The sequence below is a fragment of the Acomys minous genome (genome assembly GCF_964271855.1).
Source record: "Acomys minous genome assembly, chromosome: 10".
NCBI lineage: Eukaryota > Metazoa > Chordata > Mammalia > Rodentia > Muridae > Acomys > Acomys minous.
This window is the reverse complement of record NC_140491.1, coordinates 33,708,102-33,728,720: the sequence shown is the minus strand read 5'-3', so window position 1 is coordinate 33,728,720 and position 20,619 is coordinate 33,708,102. Positions and strand designations below refer to the sequence as shown.

Sequence of the window (20,619 nt, the reverse complement as noted above, 5' to 3'; positions counted from 1 at the left end):
TACCTTTTGACTATATTGGAACAAATAAATATTTCTGAACATGGATAAACAAATATTTCTTTAAGACTCTGCTTTCAGTTCTTCTGAGAATATAATTGTTGGATAGTGCCTTACTGTTTTCCACCTAGACTGCGCCACTTTTCAGGCTTGTCTATCCATTGTGCACAGAATTTTTCTTCTCCACATCTTCATCAACACCTATTATTTTATTTTGATAGCCATCTGATGGCTGTGAGGTGATATGACATTGACTTTGCCTCTTCCTGCTGAGCAGGTTGAGTGAGGTTGTAAGCTCCTGGCCTTCCTCCTCATCTCCATGCTGTCCTGCTTGTCTTTTTGTTGTTTGTTTGCTTTTTGTTGTTTTGAGACAGGGTTTCCCTGTGTAACCTTGCCTGTCCTGGAACTTACTTTGTACACCAGGCTGGCCTCGAACTCACAGAGATCCACCTGCCTCTACCTCCTGAGTTCTGGGCTTACAGGCATGTGCTATTCCACTGGCTCCTGCTTGTCTCTTTTGACTGCCAGTGCCATTGGAGCTTTGTAGTGCATTTTGTACAAGTATCCAGCTTTGCTTTCCTTCGGGATAGTTGTGATTATTTTCTTAGGCACTGTTCAGTTGCTGTGAAGAGACACCATGGCCAAGGCAAGCATTTAATTGGGGGCTTGCTTACAGTTTCAGAGGATCAGTCCATGATCAGGCAGGGAATATGGCAGCATACATGTGGCTGGAGCAGTTGCTGAGAGCAACATCCTGATCCACAGTCAGAGAGACATCATTGTTTTGTCTTGGTTTTGGAGACAGGGTTTCTCTGTAACAGCCCTGGCTGTTCTGGAACTTGCTTTGTAGACCAGACTAGCCTCTGTGAAAACTACTAACAACTCCCCTCCTAAAGAACTACCCACCCTGTCTATCGAGACTCTAGCATTTATATACCCTCCCAGAATTCCAAGCGTCACACAGTTGCAGAAACTATCTGCGGCTGGCAAAACCATGCCTCTGCTAGAGCATGAGGCAAATTATAGTCAGCTTCTGCAGACAATCGGAAGCAGCCTCATATCCCCACACCTGGGGTTAAAATGAAAGCACATTCTTACATTTCTAATTTTCTTTGTTTTTTTTCTGTTTGGTCTTTTTCTAGACAGGGTTTCTCTTTGTAGCCTTGGCTGTCCTAGACTCTCTTTGTAGACCAGGGTGGCCTCAAACTCACAACTATCTGCCTCTGCTTCTTAGAGTGCTGGGATTACAGGCATGTACCACCACAACACATGCCTGTTTCTGTGTTTTTTAAAGAAACCAAAAATCCAGAATTGTCACTACAGGGGCCCTTTTTTTTTTCTTTTTTTTTAAATTTCACATCATGCACCCCAATCCCACTTCTTCTCCCCATCCCTTTGTACCTTCCCTCTGCCCTTGCAACCAACGCCCCAAAGGAAAAAAATCTATGCTGTATCACAGAGAGGCCCACAGTATACCCTTCTGTCCACATTTTTTTACTTGCAGATGTTCATTCCAATGAGTCATTGGTCCAGTTCCAGGCCTCTGCCTTCTGCTACCCTCTTCTATCTGTTACTGGATCCTCATTGGAACTCCTCTTGAATATCCTGTTGTTGCCTTGTGTCATGGAGATCGTGTCGCTTTGGATCTGCAGGACCAGCCCCTTCACTCACTCCAGTAGTTCATAGATGGGGTAAATGTTGGTGGGTGCCAACTCAATACCCCAGATCTAGGTTTGGGTGGTAACTGAGCTAGTCAGCTCACCAGCTCTTCCAAACCTACACTGTCAGGGTGGAGCTCTCCAGCGCTGCCCTGGCTAATTCACTCAATGCCTCAGCTGGCAAAGGGCAGAGCCAGCTCTCCTGCTCTCATGCCCTTAGGGCCAGCTCTCCCATGTTCATACCTTCAGGGCCAGCTCTATTATGATGCCCAGGCAAGGTGCAGGTGCCAGTTCTTTAGAGGCTGGCTCATCCCCAAACCCCTAAACAGAGTCAGCTCTACTGTGCTGCCCAGGTGAGGTACAGGGGTAGGGACCATTCTTACTCAAACTACCACAATTATAGACGCTTTAAGATTCTATGTGACTTTTAAGATGAGTTTTTTCTACTTTGAAAGAAAGTCATTGGTATTGTGACAGATTGCCTTAAGTATATAGAAGATGTGGAAATAGGGCATGTTGGTAGTAGTTTCTCATGGGCACAGCTTGCATGTCTGTGCTCATTCATCCTCTCAATTCTTTGGTTAATTTGTAAATATTCTATTCCATTTTATGCTATTTTCTAGTTGTTTTGGTACATAAAATTGCAACTGATTTTTTTTTAATGTCTACTTATCTTGGTGTAGGTCTGAATTCATTCCCTCACCTAAGTAGCCTGGCACTGGTTAGTAATCCTGTATAGAATAGAATCGATAGAAAGGTACCTCAGCTCTTGAGGATTGACCCTTGGGCCTAATGCCTGCATGCTAAACGTGCAGAACTTGAGTTCTGTCTCTAGCCCTGTGACTACTACACCTATAATTCTGTGTCATGAGTTGGGTAATTTGAGTCTTGGGTTTTGTTTTGTTTTTGCTTGTTTGTTTTCTTTTGTTTAGTCTCAATTTTGTTGCTCTTTACAAAGAATGATCCATCCATCCATCCATCTACAATTTATCTTACTTGGAGCTGTAAGATGGTTCAGTAGTTGAGAGTGCTAGTTGCTTTTCCAGAGGACCCAAGTTTGGTTTGCAACATCCATGTTAGGTAGCTCACAACTTCCTGAAACTCCAGACTAGGAGAAGGCAGTGCCCTTTCTTGGCCACTGAGTGCAGGTGCGCATGCACACACACTAAAAATTTAAAAAAATCTTTTAAAAAGTTGTGGGGGGAATTCATAGAGTACAGAAAAGGGTATTGAATTCCATGGAGCCCAAGTTAAAGACAGTTGTGAGATGCCCAGTATGGTTAGTGGGAGTCAAATTCATACCTTAAAAGAAAAAAAAAAGTACTACTAACCAGTGAGCCATCTCTCTAGTCCCTGATCTTTTGGTTTAATTTATTCTCTTTTATTATCCCACCCTAATTATTATGATGATTATTATTTGGACAAACAAGGTCTTTGTTGTTTTTTCCTGGATGTGTCACAAACTCAATCATCCTTATGTCTTTCAAGCAAGCCTAGCTTTTAAAAAAAAAAAAAAATAGAAGCAGGTGTTGTTGCTATAATGTAAATTTCATCTTTCACTTTTGCTTTCTATCTCACACGTTTTTGGGGGGCGGGTCTATCATCCATTGATTTCTGACTTTTTCAGGCATTATTTTTCTTAAACATTTATTTACTAGGTGGGTAGGGGACTAGGTATCATGTCTTACGTCTTTCAAGCAAGCCTAGCTTTAAAAAAAAAAAAAAAAGAAGCAGGTGTTGTTGCTATAATGTAAATTTCATCTTTCACTTTTGCTTTCTATCTCACACTTTTTTGGGGGGCGAGTCTATCATCCATTGATTTCTGACTTTTTCAGGCATTATTTTTCTTAAACATTTATTTACTAGGTGGGTAGGGAACTAGGTATCATGTCACATGTGTAGAAGTCTGAACAAATTGATGGAGTCCATTCTCTGCTTTTACCATATGGGTCCCAGCAATCAAAATTCAGATCTTCAAGCTTAACAGCAACTACCTTTATCTGCTGAGCCATCTTGATCGATCTATCTCTTCACTTTTAACTTTCTGGGTATTTAAAGTAGTGTCTATGGCTGGACCACTGGCTCAGGGATAAGAGTATGTGCTGCTTTCCCAAAGGACCTGAGTTCAAGTTACAGCACTCACTCACATTGGGCGGCTCACTAGCTTCAGTGTTATCTGATGCCTCTGGCCTCTGTGGGTATCTGTACTCCAATGCACCCACCTCCCAATACATAATTAAAAGTAAGAAAAGTAAAATTTTTTATGGATGTCTTAGATAAATATAGTTAGTTAAGTTTCTTATACCTTGTGCTTCTGTTTTTCATTGACGTTTTCATATCATTTCTTTTTTTCTATTTTTATGAAACGTCACTGGTAGGAATAAGTTTTTCATTATTTGGATTATCAATTATGTAGCTATTTTATATTCATTTTCAAAGTCTTCTGTTACACTTTTGAATACACTTTGATACATTTGTAATCCTTACATTTAACTGTTTTGCAGTTGTCCTGGATTTCAGTGTTCATTAACTAAATTCCCCTTGAGATCACACTGTTAAGCCCTCTACACATGGCCCAAGTAGCTTCCTTTTTCCACCTTTTCCACATAGCATTCGGTACATGAGCTGATCTCCCATACAGTTGACTTCACGTGAATTAGGAATATGAAAAAATATTTCATGTTGTATTTATTTATGATCTTTATGCATGTGGACCCTGCCATCTGACCTCTAATTTTCTTTCTGCCTGACGAGACTCATTTAGTTCCTTACACTTTTGAAGTTTGGTTGTTGTTGTTGTTTATGAATACAGCATTCTTCTAGAGTGTGTGCCTACACGCCAGAAGAGGGTACCAGGTCTCATTATAGATGGTTGTGAGCCACCCTGTGGTTGCTGGGATTTGAACTGAGGATCTTTGGAAGAGCAGCCAGTGCTCTTAACCTCTGAGTCATCTCTCCAGCCCAACTTTTGAAGTTTTTATTTGTCCTTCACCTCCCCCACCCCGCCCCTCTTTCTGTGTAGTCCTAGCAACTCACTCTATAGACCAGGCTGCCTCAAGCTCAGATATCCACCTGCCTCTGCCTCCTGGGTGCTAGGATTAAAGGTATGCACCACCACACCCAGCTCTCCTTCACTTTTAGAGGATTAATGTACTGAGTGCACAGTCTTAAGTGTGTGGGTTTTCTTTCAGTGTTCTAAGTATACTTAACTCAATTGTTTCCATGCTTGGATGGTTTCTGAGATAACCAGTTTAATTATTTCCCTTTCAATTCAGATCAGGCATTGTGGAGAGATGCGGTGTGGAAAATAGCTCATGATAGGGGTTTTGTTGTGATGTTCTATGTGGGCTTTATGTTAGGGGTAGTGTTTGTTTCCTCTAGTCTCAGAATAATGGTGCCAGTACAAAGGTCTTATTGCCTCTTTACCATCCCTGGGAACTATTGAGTAATCTCAGAAAAACAAAATTGCAGACTATTTGTGTCAACTTTTTCTTTCATTTATGTTTTTTTGAGACAAGGTTTTTCTGTATAGCCTTGGCTGTCCTGGACTCACTTTGTAGATTAGGCTGGCCTCAAATTCACAGAGATTTGCCTGCTTCTGCCTTCCAAGTGCTGGGATTACAGGCATGTGCCATTGTGACCGGCAAATTTTCTTTCTCACCAGTTAATTTTTGTTATAAATTGGAGAACAATTAAAAATTACTGTTAATCGAAGGTTTGAATTTGTGTGAAGAGTCTAATTACATGGGTTAATCACTGGTGTACTTATAAAGCAGAGTCCTCAATGGTCCACTTACAGGCAGCTGCTTTTTTCAGAAGGAACACTATAAAAGTCATCAGGCATCATGTATAAAATCATTGAAAAAAATTACAACTTTTTTTTGTTGCTTGTCCCTTCACGTTTGCCTTCAGTTTCTACAACTGTGCCTCCTCTTTGAGTAGGTGGGCTTCGGAAGAAGCATGTAAGTAATATATGTCAGAGCGTGGCTGTTGGACCCTTTCGTCTTCTAAACTAAGCTATGCTCAGCAATCATTTATTGAACACCCAGTATGTGCCAGGCTCTGTGCTGCATTTTAGGAATACCCAGGTCAGTTAATCCTGGTCAGTGTTTTCAAATGAAAAGGAAAACCATCATCAGAAAATATCAAATGCTATGGCAAGCCTTGTGATGTGGCTCAATGGTAAAACACTTGCCTGGTATGCACAGGGCATTTGGTTTAAGCCACTGTGCAACAACAGAGAGAACACCTTGGCATGGCTCTTGTAACTTGTGGATAGACATAGGGTAGGAAAGTAACACTGGAGAGCAGATCTTAGTGGAGCCACAGGGTCATCACAAGTAGAGGGCAGTGGAAAGAATGAACAAAAGTCTAGACTTTCGTGTGGTAAAAATAAGGGACCAGAGGGAAGCCAGACAGTGTGCAGCTGTGTCTAAGAATCTCAGGAAGCTCTTAAGTAGCTCAGATCTCACCTCACACCCCAGGCTAGCAAGCCAGCTAAAGTATGCTGGGCAGGTATTTCTGCCCCTTAGCCAAAGGTTGCCAAATTACCTGTTCTTATCAGCCAATCTGAGCCTGGTACCTTGTAGCTTTTTATTACTTTATGGAACCAACTATCTGTTAAAATGTAGTTTCATTATTTTCCTTGCTTTCGCTCCCTGGAGCTCCCATGCCAAAACAGCTTGTTTAGGCTCTTGCTTTTGAGTGACCCATCCGGGCCTGTTACCTTGTCTCCAACACTTTTAGATCTCAAACATTTATTCTGCTTGTCTATCTCCAGTCTACCTCCAGTCTCTCAGAGTCCTCCAGGTTAGGGACGATCTGTGCTATACCAATGGACTGGGTGGGGTCACTGCCCAGCTCTGCATGTTAGAATGGGGTAGCTGGTGGGCTATGACACGGTCTTAGTAAGTATAGGAATCCATCTTTGCCCTCACCAAATGCTTCTTTGCAGGCCAGGCAGTGTACTCACCAAAAACTCTGGGGCAGGTGTTTCTGGATTTCAGTTGAGAAAACTAAAGCACAAAAGATTGAGTGCTATGTCTGAGGTCACACAGCTACTAAAAGGGAGGCAGAGAGTTTCTCTCTACCTCTTGTTGACCATGCTGTCACAGTAAAGCCAGGGAGTACTTGCAGGTTTGCTCCCAGCCCCCTTTTTCCTTACTAATTTTACCCATTATATCATCATTTCTCATCACCTAACCGGTAGCTTCAGCACATCCTTGCCACAGCTGACCTTTCTAGCAAACTGACCAGATTGTCTTCTCCTAGCTTGACACCTTTATGGCTCCCTTGCCTCTTCAGGATAGTAATCAAACAGTTACCTCTGTTGTAGCCTCTACTGTCCACATCTGATGGGTCATCCTCAGACTCTATTTCCCCCTTTTTTCCTCCATCTGATCATCACCTGCAGTTGGGAATTCCCCTTAAGCCCTCACACTGGAGTCTGCAGAATCTAGTGATCGTTTATGTATTACAAAGAATAGGATCACCAGGTATGCTAATGCTTCCTAATCAAGGTCTGTGGCTTGCCCAGGGCATGGTCCACTCACTCATTTCAGCAATACTTGACTCTACCAAAATAACACAATATTGTCCAGGGCTGGGGTACAAGGCTAGGCTTCTTTTTGGGGAGGAGGGTGGGCTCCAAGACAGGTTTTTCTGTGTAGTCTTGGCTGCCCTGGAACTCACACTATAGACCAGGCTGGCCTCTAAATCAGAGATATGCCTGCCTCTACCTTCCAAGTCTTGGGGTTAAAGGTATGTGCTACCACCACCTGGCCAGGGCCAGGATCTTAATGCCCCATTTTCTTATGAGGTGCCTTTGATTTAGGAGAAGGCAGACCTCAAAATACCAGGCTACAAGTCAGTGTTGCATTCTGTTATGGCAGGTGAAGTAGGAGGAAGCTAGATCCCAAGGTCTTAAGTGGGAGGCTCACTTAGGTCCTGGGTTGGATCTTGAATAGCCAGAACAAAACAGTAACAGCTTTTCTGGGATGGTGGCATCTGGGCTGAGTCTTGAGAGTGCATGTATGTGAAGAGGTTCCAGAGCTTGGACACAAATGAGCAAGTGAGAAAAGGAGAGGTTGGAGAGGTAGAGCCCAGAAAGAAAGATCTCTGTGTCCAGGCTTGCTGAGCAGAAAGGGATGGTCTTTACTTCTCTAAGGTATCATGGGGTATGGAAGGACTGTGATCTGAAAAATAGCAGAAAGATGCCTCAGCATTCTAAATAAAGATCCCTTAGACTGCTGTAAGGAAAAGGACTGGTTGGTATGAGGCCAAGATCCCAATGTAGAGGCCAGCATGACGGTGCAGCTGTGTGGATGCCACAGCTCTTCCAGGACTTTCTAAGGTATCAAGCAGAGAAGGCCCTAGGGCACCCAGGTGAGTGAAGAGAGCTGCCAGCAACTTGGCACTTAGTAAATATGCATTGCTGACTGGCCCACTGACTGTATCCCACTCCCTTTCTCTGGCCTCTCAGGCCAGTTTGCTGATGAAGTTGGAATGACTCACTCCCTGGAAACGGGAGTAAGTCAGCCCCGCATTTTCATAGCACAGCCAAAATCTTTCTAGCTCTTCAGATCTGTGTTGCTCTCTCTGCACAGCTCTAAGAGTTGAGAGTTTAAAACGATACCATTGTTATCAGTGCTTTTAAACTGATTTGACAGTGTTGATCAGTACAGTGTCTAAAGAGACCAAGCCACAGAACAGTTCTTATGTGTATGACCCACATTTAAAGTGTGACGAGACAGGAATGTTAGAAATGGCTGAGTTGTCTGAAGGCATCAGGGACCCTTGGTTAAAGGTTGAGCTGTATGTACAGCCTTCCTAAGTAAACCTCCACTCCAGGATTTGTAAGATGCGCTCCCCATGGACATCCGCTTGTGGGACGCATACCCTTCAAGGTTTCAGTCACAAATTGTCTGTCTGTGGTTGAACTACACAGGTATACAGAATATTAATTTTGATATGTGATTAGAACTTTTTTTTTGTAGGCTTTACCGCCAGCACCTGTTCAGAGTCACACAAATAAGCCTCAGGCATTCAATGCATCTCTTCAAGACCATATTTACCCGAGCTGTTTTGGGAACACTCCAGACTGGAATAGTTCTAAATTTATAAGTCTTTGGGAATCAGAAATGATGAATGATAAGAACTGGAACCCTGGCACTTTCTTGCCAGATACAATTTCTGGTAAGGAATTCATTAAAACTTTCTTAAGGTTTTAAATACCCTGAGCCAAGTAAGATGGTCATCATTGCCCTCCCCAGCCCTGGGAGGCCCTGGGGCCTGGCGTCCTACCCACCATTCCACATCTGTACTGATGAGTCTGCTGCGTTGATTCACAGAGCTAACACTGGCTCCATGCTATCTGCCAGCACAGTGAGCCACAAGATGCTGCCCAGCCACAGAGGATCTAGTCTTCAGGGTCTGTGTCTGACCTGCAGTTCTCAAATAGTGATGACCACCAGACCTCAGCTCAGTGCGTGGGGGCAGGGAGATTGTAACACATCCACTTGAATGCTGTGACTCAAGTTCCTATTTGTGGTTTCTGTATTGGCCCTAAAGGTCTCTCTCCCTTCTAACAAGCACTTTCCCCCCAGCTGCCTTAGTTGTTGAGGCTCAGCTATCACCTCAGTCTTAGCTCCAGGGGCAAATGGGATGAGTTGGTACCCATACCTCTTTGTCTTCAGATGGGCAGAGCCCCTGGTCAGTCACCCCCTACCCAACCTTGAATTTGCTCAGAACAGAAGCTAGTCCTGACATCCTAATCTATACTTGTAGGGATTTCTAGCTGTGTGACCTTAGGCAAGTTGCTTAGCCTTTCTAAGCCTCATTTTCTTCATCTTTAGCATGGGAATAACATTTCCAACCTCAAAAACGGGTTTCAAGGCATTCAGTGACACTGGAAAGCACCTAGCACAGGAATTGGCACATAATAGGTGCTCAATAAACCTCTCTAGAACAAAAGCATCATCTCAGAGGATTCCTAACTTCAGTAGCAGCCCCAGTGTCAGCATGTTCTTTAGGGGATTTTTGCTAAATGCTATTTCTCTTAGAGGTTTTAATTTTCCCATTTTCTCCAAAGGAAGTGATATATTAGGGCCAGTGCTCTCAGAAGCAAGACCTGAAGCCCTTCCACCTCCACCCAACAATGAAGCTCCTGCAGTTTCAGACATGAAAGAGAAGAAAAGTGCTGCAAAGAAGAAGTGTTTGTACAATTTCCAAGATGCTTTTATGGAAGCAAATGAAGTTGCCATGGCAAACACAGTCGCCATGGCCACGTCCTCAGCTACATCCTCTGTATCATGCACAGCCACCACGGTGCAGTCTAGCAGCAGTCAGTTCAAGGTGTCATCCAGAAGACCACCTTCCATAGGTAAGGACCCTGAGAGCCTTACAGCCTCTCACTTTTTATACCACCCATGTTGGTACTATTCAGCCTTTCTAGGTGTTTGTGTTCAGGTTGGAATTTTAGCTGCTATCAAAATAATATCCTTGTGTTGCTGAGCTCTGTGTTTTGCCTTTAGCCTCTGTCTTCTGTCATGGGCATAGATCATTGCTTTCTGGGCACAGCTACTGCTGAACAAAAAGATTTGTGCAAGCCAAGATTAGCCTGCTTGTGTAGAGGAATGTTAAGTCAGAACATGGCTGCTCTGGCAAGAGATCACATCCAAAGACCTTCTAGGTGTGTGTGATCGGGCTGGAATACAAACAGGCCTTTAATCTAGGAAACAGAGGCAAGCAGAACTCAGTTCAAGGCCAGCCTAATATAGTTTCAGGTAAAGAAAAGTTTGGGTCCAGGCATACCTTTAATTTCCAATAGTGAAGGTAAAGTTAGTTTGTAGAAGGAAGCATCCATGTTTGAAAGTGATGTTTGAGTGGCAGAAAAAGTGACACATCAGAGAAAGATTTGACAGAATAGGATACACCCAACTCTCAGGAGAACAAAGAAGAAAGGGAAGCCACTTATGGGAGCAACACAGTATGAGAGAGAGGCAGTTTACCAGGACAGTAATAGAGAGATGAGTTGCAGAGGAAGACAACAAGCTAGACTCAGGTGAAAGCAGAACAAGCCAGGACCTAGGAGACTAGAGTAGATTGCTGGAGTTAGTTTGAGACCAAGCAGAGAAATTCAGAGACTGAAAGAAAAGCCAGACTAAATAAATCTGCTTGGAGAGGAGTTTGAGCCAAAACAGCCCAGAGCTCAGTAAGAAGAAGAAAGGGTGAGCTTATTAAGCAGTAAGTCTCAGAGGTGGAAAACATTCTAGGTCTAGAATAGATTGTACGGAGGCTAGAAGCTTCCAGGACTAGGCCTAGGTTAGCAGGAAGAGGCAGTAAGCCTCCCAAACAACAGTTGAGCCAGGAGAACAAAAGTTTCTTTTACATGCTAGCACCCATACAAATTATTTATGGGCAATTAGAAGGGGCTCAAAGCAAATACATGTTTATGGAGACCTGAGGCAAATGTGTGGGAGCTGGTTGGTACCTCTTAGAGAGAATCATGATTGTCCTTTCCAAAGGGCATGAAAAAGAATGTGATGAACCTTGCCACTCAAAGTCAGGAATCCCTGGTGGTGTTCAAAGGGGCTCCTAAGGTTGAGAAACTCCTCTTTACGGAAGTATAGATAGAGTAGAAAGAAAGTTATTACGCTTCAGTCAGCAGTCTATTGGCCGATATAGATCAGCTTAATCAGGGAGTATTTTTGTTTCTTTTCCTCTTATGAGAAAAACAATCTTAAGAAGGATTATATCCATCTTGCCAGGGAACTCAGTGAAGCAACTGGTCACACTGCATCCATAATCAGGAAGCAGAGAGCCATGAATGCGTACAGATGCTCAGTTCAGTGACTTCAGAATATGTAGTCCAAATTCACCTGTCCAGAAAACTGTTCCATTTGCAATTAAGATTGGACTTCCCACAGCAGTTAAAAGTAATGAGAATATCCTCCATAGGCGTGCCCACAGGTCCATCTCCTACACAATTTCATCAAAAGGAGTGTTTCTTTTCTTTAGGGAGGTGAGAGATGAGACAGGGTCTCTTTTGGTTTGGTTTGGTTTGGTTTGGTTTCGGTTTTTCTGTGTAGCCTTGGCTGTTCTGGACTCACTTTGTAGACCAGGCTGGCCTCGAACTCACAGCGATCCACCTGCCTCTGCCTCCCTCTTTATGTTAAGTCTAGGCTGGCCTCAATCCATAGCAGTCCTCTTGCTTCAGCCTTCCAAAGCTTATACTGCCCGGGGGCGGGGGGGGGGGGTGTCTGTGTGTGCGTGCGTGCGTGTGTGCACGCGAGCGCGCATCTGTTGTAGGCTGTGGCCACAATGGAGAAAGCACAGATTGTCTCAAGAGCTCAAGCTGGAGCACAGCTTACAATAGATATCAGGACTAGATCTGGTGTGTGTATATGAGAAATAAATGTGACCAGTCAGGCTGAAGATGAACAGGTGACATTCTTTGATTTATTCTTTCAAAGTTTCTCTAGGTCTGAACATCCTTCCCCTTCCCCTACAAATTGAGTCCAGGACAGCCAAGGCTACACAGAGAGGCCCTGTCTCCAAAAACAAAAACAAAAAACAACAAAAAAAAAGAGGGTAAAGAAATGTAATTAAAGGCAACATGTTTGTTTTCTTCAGCCAGTGGCAGTCTCTCTTGTGTCTCTACATACAGGTGATGTTTTTCATGGCCTCAACAAAGAAGATCACAGACATTCAGCACCAGCTGCTCCAAGGAACAGCCCCACAGGCCTGGCCCCGCTCCCAGCATTGTCTCCTGCTGCACTCTCTCCAGCCTCCACACCTCACCTTCCAAACCTTGCTGCCCCATCATTCCCCAAAACTGCAACCACAGCCCCTGGGTTCGTGGACACACGCAAGAGCTTCTGTCCTACCCCTGTGGCACCCCCGCCCTCCACAACAGATGGCTCCGTCAGTGCCCCTCCCAGTGTCTGCAGGTGAGCCATAGAGCCCAGGTTCCTATGAGGAGGCTGGGAGCCATGCTGCTCTAATATAGCTACAGACTGTGCTCTGGGTCCAGGCGGGTGATAAGTCCAGTATAGAAGAGAGGGACCTCACCAACAGAGGCCAAGGCTGCGGAGTTGGGAGAGACTCCACTCTCAATCTCAGCCTCTAGTTCTTCAGAGGAAAGAACAATGGCCCAGCTGTCAAGTCCAGGGTCAGGGATGCTGACTATCTTACTGGTGGTATTAAGGGTGTGGTGTGCCTTGCTTGTTTTTTAAAGTTGTATTTGCTGTACATTGGATAGACTCTACAGAAAATTTACAGGATGCATATTACTGAAACTAATAACACACACAGTGGTTTTGTTTGTTTGATTGATTTTTTTTAAAAGATTTATTTATTTATTATTATGTATACAGAGCTCTCTCTGCCTGCATGTACACCTGCAGGCCAGAGGAGGGTATCAGATCACATTATAGATGGTTGTGAGCCACCATGTGGTTGCTGGGAATTGAACTCATGACCTCTGGAAGAGCAGTCAGTGCTCTTAACCGCTGAGCCATCTCTCCAGCCCTGTTTGATTGATTTTTAAATAAAAGATCATTTCTTTTACCTTTGAACTTACCTGTTAGGAACACTCATAACCCTCATTAGGGAACCATTGGTCTTAAGGAAGTCAGAAAAGTCATGTGTCCATCCAGTGACTACTGAGCACTCGTCTGCCCGATCTCCTAACTGAGCCTGCACTGTCTTGGCTGATGACATGATTCTCTGTACCCAGAGCCATGAGCTCCCTTTGTTCCCTTAGTCTGAAAAGTGAGCAGAGCAGCAGGTGGGCACACAGAATAATTAGTATCTACAGGGTGGCTGCTTACTGATGATCTGTGTGTGGTTTTGCAGTGACCCTGACTGTGAAGGGCACCGCTGCGAGAATGGTGTCTATGACCCGCAGCAGGATGATGGGGATGAGAGTGCAGATGAGGACAGCTGCTCCGAGCATAGCTCCAGCACCTCAACCTCCACCAACCAGAAGGAGGGCAAGTACTGTGACTGCTGCTACTGTGAGTTCTTTGGACATGGCGGGGTAAGTAAGTGCATGCAGTCAGTGTACTATGACCTAACAATTGTTTGACTCACTAAGTCTTTGGCAAGAATTGTGTGTCAAACTGGGCGTGGTGGTGCACACCTTTAATCCCAGCACTCGGGAGGCAGAGGCAGGCGGATTGCTGTGAGTTTGAGGTCAGCCTGGTCTACAAAGTGAGTCCTGGGCAGCTAAGGCTACATAGAGAAACCCTGTCTTGAAAAAGAAAAAAGAACTGTATGTTAGATTTATTTGTATTATTTTGAATTATGTGTAGGTGTGAGTATATGTGGGTGTGTTCGTGTGAGTGCAAGAGCCTGTGCTTACGAGAGGCAGCTGATCTCTTGGAACTGGAATTACAGATGATTGTGAGCTGGGTGCTGGGAACTGAACTTAGTTCCCTGGAAGAGTTGTGTGTCCTCTTAACCACTGAGCCATCCCCTTAGTAGGTTTTTGTTTTTAACTATTTATTTTTATTTTATGTGCATTGGTGTTGTCCCCTGCGTGTATGTTTGTGTGAGGGTGTCAGATCTTGGAGTTGCAGACAGTTGTGAGCTGCCATGTGGGTGCTGGGAAATGAACCTTTTATAACCACTGAACCATCTCTCTAGCCCACTAGTGGATTGTTTTGTTAAAAAGACATGAAAGTAGGATTGGAAAGAGCTTGTTGGAAATAAAGGGTCCAGAAGGACTATAAGAAAGATGAGAGAATAGTAGGATGAATATGATCAAACTATATAAATGTATGAGCTTTTACAGGTACTTCCAGGTGTACTTAGCTGAAGAAACAGGATTTCATCACTCATTACCAGTTTTCTCTTTATCACTGTGTTTTTGTTGTTGTTGTTGTTGTTGTTGTTGTTTTGTTTCTGATTTTTGAGACAGGGTCTTTCTCCATATATCCTAGGCTGACTTGGCAGGCTGGTCTTGAACCTGCAGCATCTCTTATACTTTGTGTGCCTCAGTGCTGAGATTACAGAACTAAGCCACCTGCCTATTGCTGCATCTTTGTATTTGCTTATAAGATGTTGTTTGTTTGTTTGTTGTTTTTCGAGACAGGGTTTCTCTTTGTAGCCTTGCCTATCCTGGACCTGCTTTGTAGACTAAGCTGGCCTCAAATTCTCAGAGATCTGCCTGCCCCTGTCTCCCAGAATTCTGGGATTACAGGCGTGTGCCACTGTGCCTAGTTGCTTATGAGATTTCAAATAATCAGTAAAGTAGGTTGTTAATTAATACCCACCATAATTTGGCTCATGCAGTTTGTGGGTAGTTTGAACCCTCAGCTCTCCTGGATTTGCTTTGTAGACCAGGTTGGCCTCGAACTCACAGCAATCTGCCGCCTCTGCCTCCCTGAGTTCTGAGATTACAGAATGCCACCATGCCTGGCTCTGTGTGATTTTAAGAGTTTTTTTGAGACTGCTTTCCTCTGTGTTTCATTGGCTGTCCTGGATTCACTTTGTTGACCAGGCTGGCCTTGAACTCACAGCGATCCATCTGCCTCTGCCTCCTGAGTGCCATTATGCTTGGCCTGTGTATGATTTTTAATAGTAAGGAATATGCCAGTAGGATTGAAAACCAGGTGTTTTTCCTTTTGTTTCCTTTGTAGCTCTGAAAATTAAAGTAAAGATTGATGAAGAGATACAGTACAGAGCTTACCAGCATCAAATGATAATTCCAGAGTTAGGATTTTACCTTAGTGATAGAATGCTTGCCTAGCCAATGCAAAACTCTTGGTTTCGTACCCAGCTCTGGTGGAGGGGAAGATAATCCGACTTTACTAAGTAAAAATAGACATAAATATGTGTATTGCTTCTCAGCTTAAATAAATTAATTTGTATATATTTTGGTAGATTTTCACAAATGTATACCAATTGAAGGTAGTAGTTACCAAAACTCAGCTTTTAGGTTACATGGTGATAATTAGGCTTTGCTTTTTTCCCTGCCATTCATATTTTCTTTTTTTTTTCAATAATTATATTTAAATACTATATATGTATTAAATATTATAATTAGTATGTAAATATATACTAACTAATTTTAAAATAAACAAGTTATATTCTGAAATTTGTTAGTTCAATGTTATTAAAACTTGAGACCTAGCCGGGCATGGTGGCACATGCCTTTAATCCCAGCACTGGGGAGGAAAGGCAGGTGGATCTCTGAGTTCAAGGACAGTCTGGTCTACAGAATGAGTTCCAGGATAGCCAGGGCTATTACACAGAGAAACCCTGTCTCAAAAAAAAAAAAAAAAAAAAAATGAGGCCTAATTTATTATATTTTTATCTTAGCCTCCAGCTGCACCAACAAGTAGAAATTATGCAGAAATGAGGGAAAAACTTCGTTTACGGCTGACCAAGAGGAAGGAAGAACAACCCAAGAAAATGGAGCAGATCTCAGAACGGGAGGGTGTAGTTGACCATCGGAGAGTGGAGGATTTGTTACAGTTTATAAACAGCTCAGAGGCCAAACCAGTCAGTAGTAGTCGGGCAGCCAAACGAGCAAGGCACAAGCAGAGAAAGGTAAGTCACTGCCCTGCCGGCGTCTCTGAGAACCCTGGTCTGACTCAGATGGCACAGCCTGAACGAGAAGTTGTTTCACTTTATGTCTTCTCCCAGAGTTTGTAGCAGACTTTATGCAGGGTTCCTGGCCAACGACAGGAGAGCAGAGCCTCCACTTTTGTAGGAACCTTTCTTCCAAAGAAACAGAAGGAAGAGCCTTTGTGATACAGGTAGATGGGTCTCTGAGAGGTTTAGAAGCTGAGAATAAAGACATGCCGTCGGTAGGAGACAGAGCTCCTGCATGCCCCTTTCCAAGCTAGGCTGCCCACATTTTTGTTCATAGTATATCAGTATTACAAAGGGTAAGGTGGGGCAGCTGTCCTTGGTGGAAACTTCTGAGCAATTTTCACCTCCCCAGAGGGCATAGCATGTCACTAAAAAGTAGACATCTGCTTGCTCAGATTTGGGCTGTGAGGACTTAGTCTATGGTCTAGTATCATTATTAAAATGAGCTCTCACTTAGTGAGAAGTCTTTTCATCAGGTTGGAAAGCAGAAAGGCACGGGGCCAGTTTGCCGTGTGATTCTGAGTCTTTCTGAAAGCCCTTTGCCCTTGTACAGTTGAGCATGTATTGAGATTTTGTCTGCTAGCATGGGAAGGGACTTTTAATTTTTTGGACACATTTTATTTTTGTCTTCTTTATGCAGATCCGTGTTTCAGCTTCAGCTCTCACCTAGGCAGCTAAACTTGTCAGAAACTCAGTCAGTAAGCTGAGTCCTTGCCATCCATACAAAGAGGTGTTGGTTTTCTAGGTGCTGCACACACAGCACATCAGCTGTTTTGATTGGCTCTGAGTCTAAAGTAAGCATATGTTTCAGTAGATGGGTGAGATCTGACAGTTATTTTGGGTGAAATAATTGCAGGTAGGTATATCTAATTTTTCAGTTGTTACTGTCTCTTCAAAGTTTATTTTTCAATATATGGTTGATATTTCTAGTTTTAGAGTGACTTTTTTAAAAATTACATTTATTTGTGTGGGGAGGGGGCCATCATGATTTGTGTATATCAGTGGTCAAATTTTAGGGTTCTCCACCATGTGGGTCTTAGGGATCAAATCAAGTCATTGGACTTGGTGGCAAGTGCTTTTACCTGCTGAGCCACATTAGTAGCCCTGTCAAGTTTTAGAGTTCTTACCATGGTCTTAATACATCTTCTCTTTTTTCATTGGTAGCTGGAAGAGAAGGCACGTCTAGAAGCTGAGGCCAGGGCACGGGAGCATCTGCATCATCAAGAGGAGCGAAAGCAGCGGGAGGAGGAGGATGAAGAGGAGGAAGATGAAGAGCAGCGTTTCAAGGAGGAATTTCAGCGGCTTCAGGAGCTTCAGAAGTTAAGAGCTGCAAAAAAGAAGAAAAAGGAACGGCCAAGTAAAGACTGTTCCAAGTTGGACATGCTTGCTCCAAATTTCCAGGCAGCAACAGAGTCTATCTCTAACTCTGAAAACATCCCCAATGGCTCATTAGAACAAACCGAAGAACCAGAAACCTCATCTCACTCCCCTTCCAGACACATGAACCATTCAGAGCCCAGGCCAGGGCCTGGAGCCAATGGGGATGCTGCAGACCCCGTGGACCCCAGAGACTCCAAGCTTCTGCTACCCAAGGAAGTCAATGGGAAGCAGCACGAGCCACTTGCGTTTCTCTTGGACATGATGCACCATCACAAGGAGGGAAGCAACAAACAAAAGCTGAAGCAGAGTAGCAAGGCCAGCAGCGAGCCAGCCAGGAAGCCCATAGAGCCTCCCAAAGCCACAGAGGCTCAGCCTAAGCCGCGGGCCCAGCCAGAGGGAAAGCCTAAAGTAATTGACCTTGCTCTCCTCACAGAGCAGAAGAGAGAGGAGAGGAAAGCCAACAGCAACAACAACAACAAAAAGCATCTGAGCCACATCAAAGAGGAGAAGCTGAACACTGTCGCTCCTGAGCCACCCTCCCCCAGCCAGCTACTGCAGAATGGCAGGCTGATTCTGGCCAGTTCTCCTCAGCCCAAGGGCAAGAATAAGAAAAATAAAAAGAAGAAAGGAGAAAGAACCAGCAGTTCAATTGGTAAATAAAGATCACAAGGGAACTGTTTCCAGCCTTGGCTGGTGGTGTTCTGTGTGTGTGAGCTCTCTACAGGCCGTACAGGTGGGATGTTGCTCATCTGTGACTTTTCCACCAATACTAATACTTACAGTTGCTATTTTGAAATAATTTTAGACATAAAAACCTATAAAAAGTGCACAATATTTTTTTTTCTACGTGTTTTTGATCTGTGGTTAGTTGAACACACAGGTACAGATCTTGAGAGTAAGGAAGGTGGCCGCTGTAACATCGCTTCCATCCTGGGTCAGCTTGGACTGAAGTTATGTTCACCCAGTTGTAATACAGTTGTGTTGATGGTTCCCATCTTACAGTAAGTTTGGATGCCTATGTCACAGTGAGTTCCCATGATACTCCAGTGCCTGGTGTGTGTTCTCAGACATCCTTGGATACTAAGAACTTGTTTACATGGTCACTGACTTACACAGATCTAGAACATTCTTGAAAGTAGTTGCAGAATTTCTTTTCTTACACTCTGGAGAAGTAAGAACTTTCTGTTTTGTACATAAAGGTAACATATGCTGCATGTTTTTGCCTCTCGCTGGTTTTTCTTTTTAAACTAGTTTATTCTACGAAGCATTTCATCTATGTTTAAAGAACTCTTCCTTGTTCTTTATAATTGTTCTTCACAGTTGTTTGGAATATGCTGCAACCTCTTCAACCATTCTCTTTGGCTTGTTCCCAGAACTTTATAATTTCACACACTGCTGATCAGATAGCACATGTACTGTTACCTTGTGGGATGCCTCCACACTCCCCAGCCAGTCAGGATGCTCTCCTGCAAGCCGCCTTGTGTGCTGCTGACCCACCACACCCAGCCAGGAGTACCGTGCTGGGCCTTTTAGCTTTTACCAGTCCCTCAGCTGGAATCCCTCCTCAATGTGGTTTTCATAGACATTTCCTTCTAATTTACAGTGAGTCATTAAACTTCTACAGAAAGTTTGTTTTTATGCCTTTTTGTAAATTTTCTATTCATATCTTGCTTTAATTAGAATTTCTATTCTTGTGATAAAACACCATGACCAGAAGCAACTTGGAGAAAAGGATTTATTTTACCTAAAAGCTTGTAGTCAGTCATCCAGGAAGGTCAGGAGAAGAACTCAAGGCAGGAACTGAGGCAGAGGCCATAGACAAGTGCTGCCTACTGGCTTGCTTAGACTGCTTTCTTACAGTACCCAGGATCACCATCCCAGAGGTAGCACCATCTACACAGTCAGCTGTGCCCTCCCACATCAATCAAGAAAACACACCACAGGCCATTCTGATGGGCTCATTTCCTAAATGAGATTCCCTCTTCCAAAAATGACTCTAGCCTGTGTTAAGCTCATATAAAATTACCCAGCACGTACCTTTTTCTTGTTTGGTTTGGTTTGGGTTTGTTTGTTTGTTTTTTAACTATAATTTTGTTTTTAAGACTTGGTTTTTAAGAAATCTTTACAAATTAGGGTTTTGAGTTTTTATGTCTGTTCAGTATTTCCAAAATTTTCTCCCAGTTTCAGTGGGCTTGATTTACTCAGTTTTTCGGTGATGTGGAAGTTTTCTTGTTTGTTTTTATGTAGTCATTTTACCAGTCTTACTTCCTTTTGGAGTTTGGTAATTGTTAGCCTTATTCTGACACCAGGGTTATGGGGGAAGACACACATTTCTCTCTAGTGTTTGTGTGGTTTTATTCTTGGGTATGATGAGGCTTCTTTTCCCAAGTGGTTACACAGTTGTCTTGGCACATTTACTAGGAAGCTCATCCTGCCCCTGTGGCCTAAAGTGCTGTCCTTCTGAAGCAGGTTTTCATGTGTCCTTTTCTGTGTTTCTGGCTCTGACTGTTATTTTTGAAGTCTCTGTATTTTACAGTTTTTTCAGGGGCTCTTCTCACCTCTTAGTTGTTCTTTTTAATATTTTGCTGCTCTCCAGTATAACTTAAAGTGAGTTGAAATGTGAGTTAAGGGAGTGTAACTGTGAAGTGTGTGTACTGTATTCTGGAATTTAATTTTAAAATGAGTGAAGAATCTCAATGTATTTAGTTTCCAGTGCTGGATTTGAAGCCCATGGCATCAGAAAAGCACTGTACCCTGAGCTATAGCCTTAACCACAATACACTTATATTAATTACATGTTGAAGTAGCATTTTGTTAAATTTTATTAAAGTATTATTAAATGTACCATACTTTTTGGACCGTAAGATGCACTCCCCCCCTCCCCAGAGTGGGGCGGGGGAGGACTAGGGTGCGCCTTATGGTCTGATTGCTGTTTTTACTGTTTTTCTTGTTTTACTGCTCTAAAAACTGGGTGTGTCTTATG

At 43.4% G+C, this 20,619-nt stretch overlaps 1 protein-coding gene across 4 annotated transcripts in view; it reads left to right on the top strand.

Moving 5' to 3' along the window:
* FAM193A (family with sequence similarity 193 member A) overlaps positions 1-20,619 on the top strand; it is a 118,266-nt gene that overhangs the window by 84,400 nt on the left and 13,247 nt on the right. For all 4 annotated transcript variants that reach the window (XM_084797782.1, XM_084797781.1, XM_084797784.1 and 1 more), the window contains 6 exons: positions 8,651-8,849; positions 9,745-10,035; positions 12,322-12,604; positions 13,512-13,695; positions 15,981-16,211; positions 17,421-18,288. In XM_084797782.1, the coding sequence (XP_084653908.1) occupies positions 8,651-8,849; positions 9,745-10,035; positions 12,322-12,604; positions 13,512-13,695; positions 15,981-16,211; positions 17,421-18,288 (2,056 nt within the window). The remainder of the gene's footprint in view (positions 1-8,650; positions 8,850-9,744; positions 10,036-12,321; positions 12,605-13,511; positions 13,696-15,980; positions 16,212-17,420; positions 18,289-20,619) is intronic.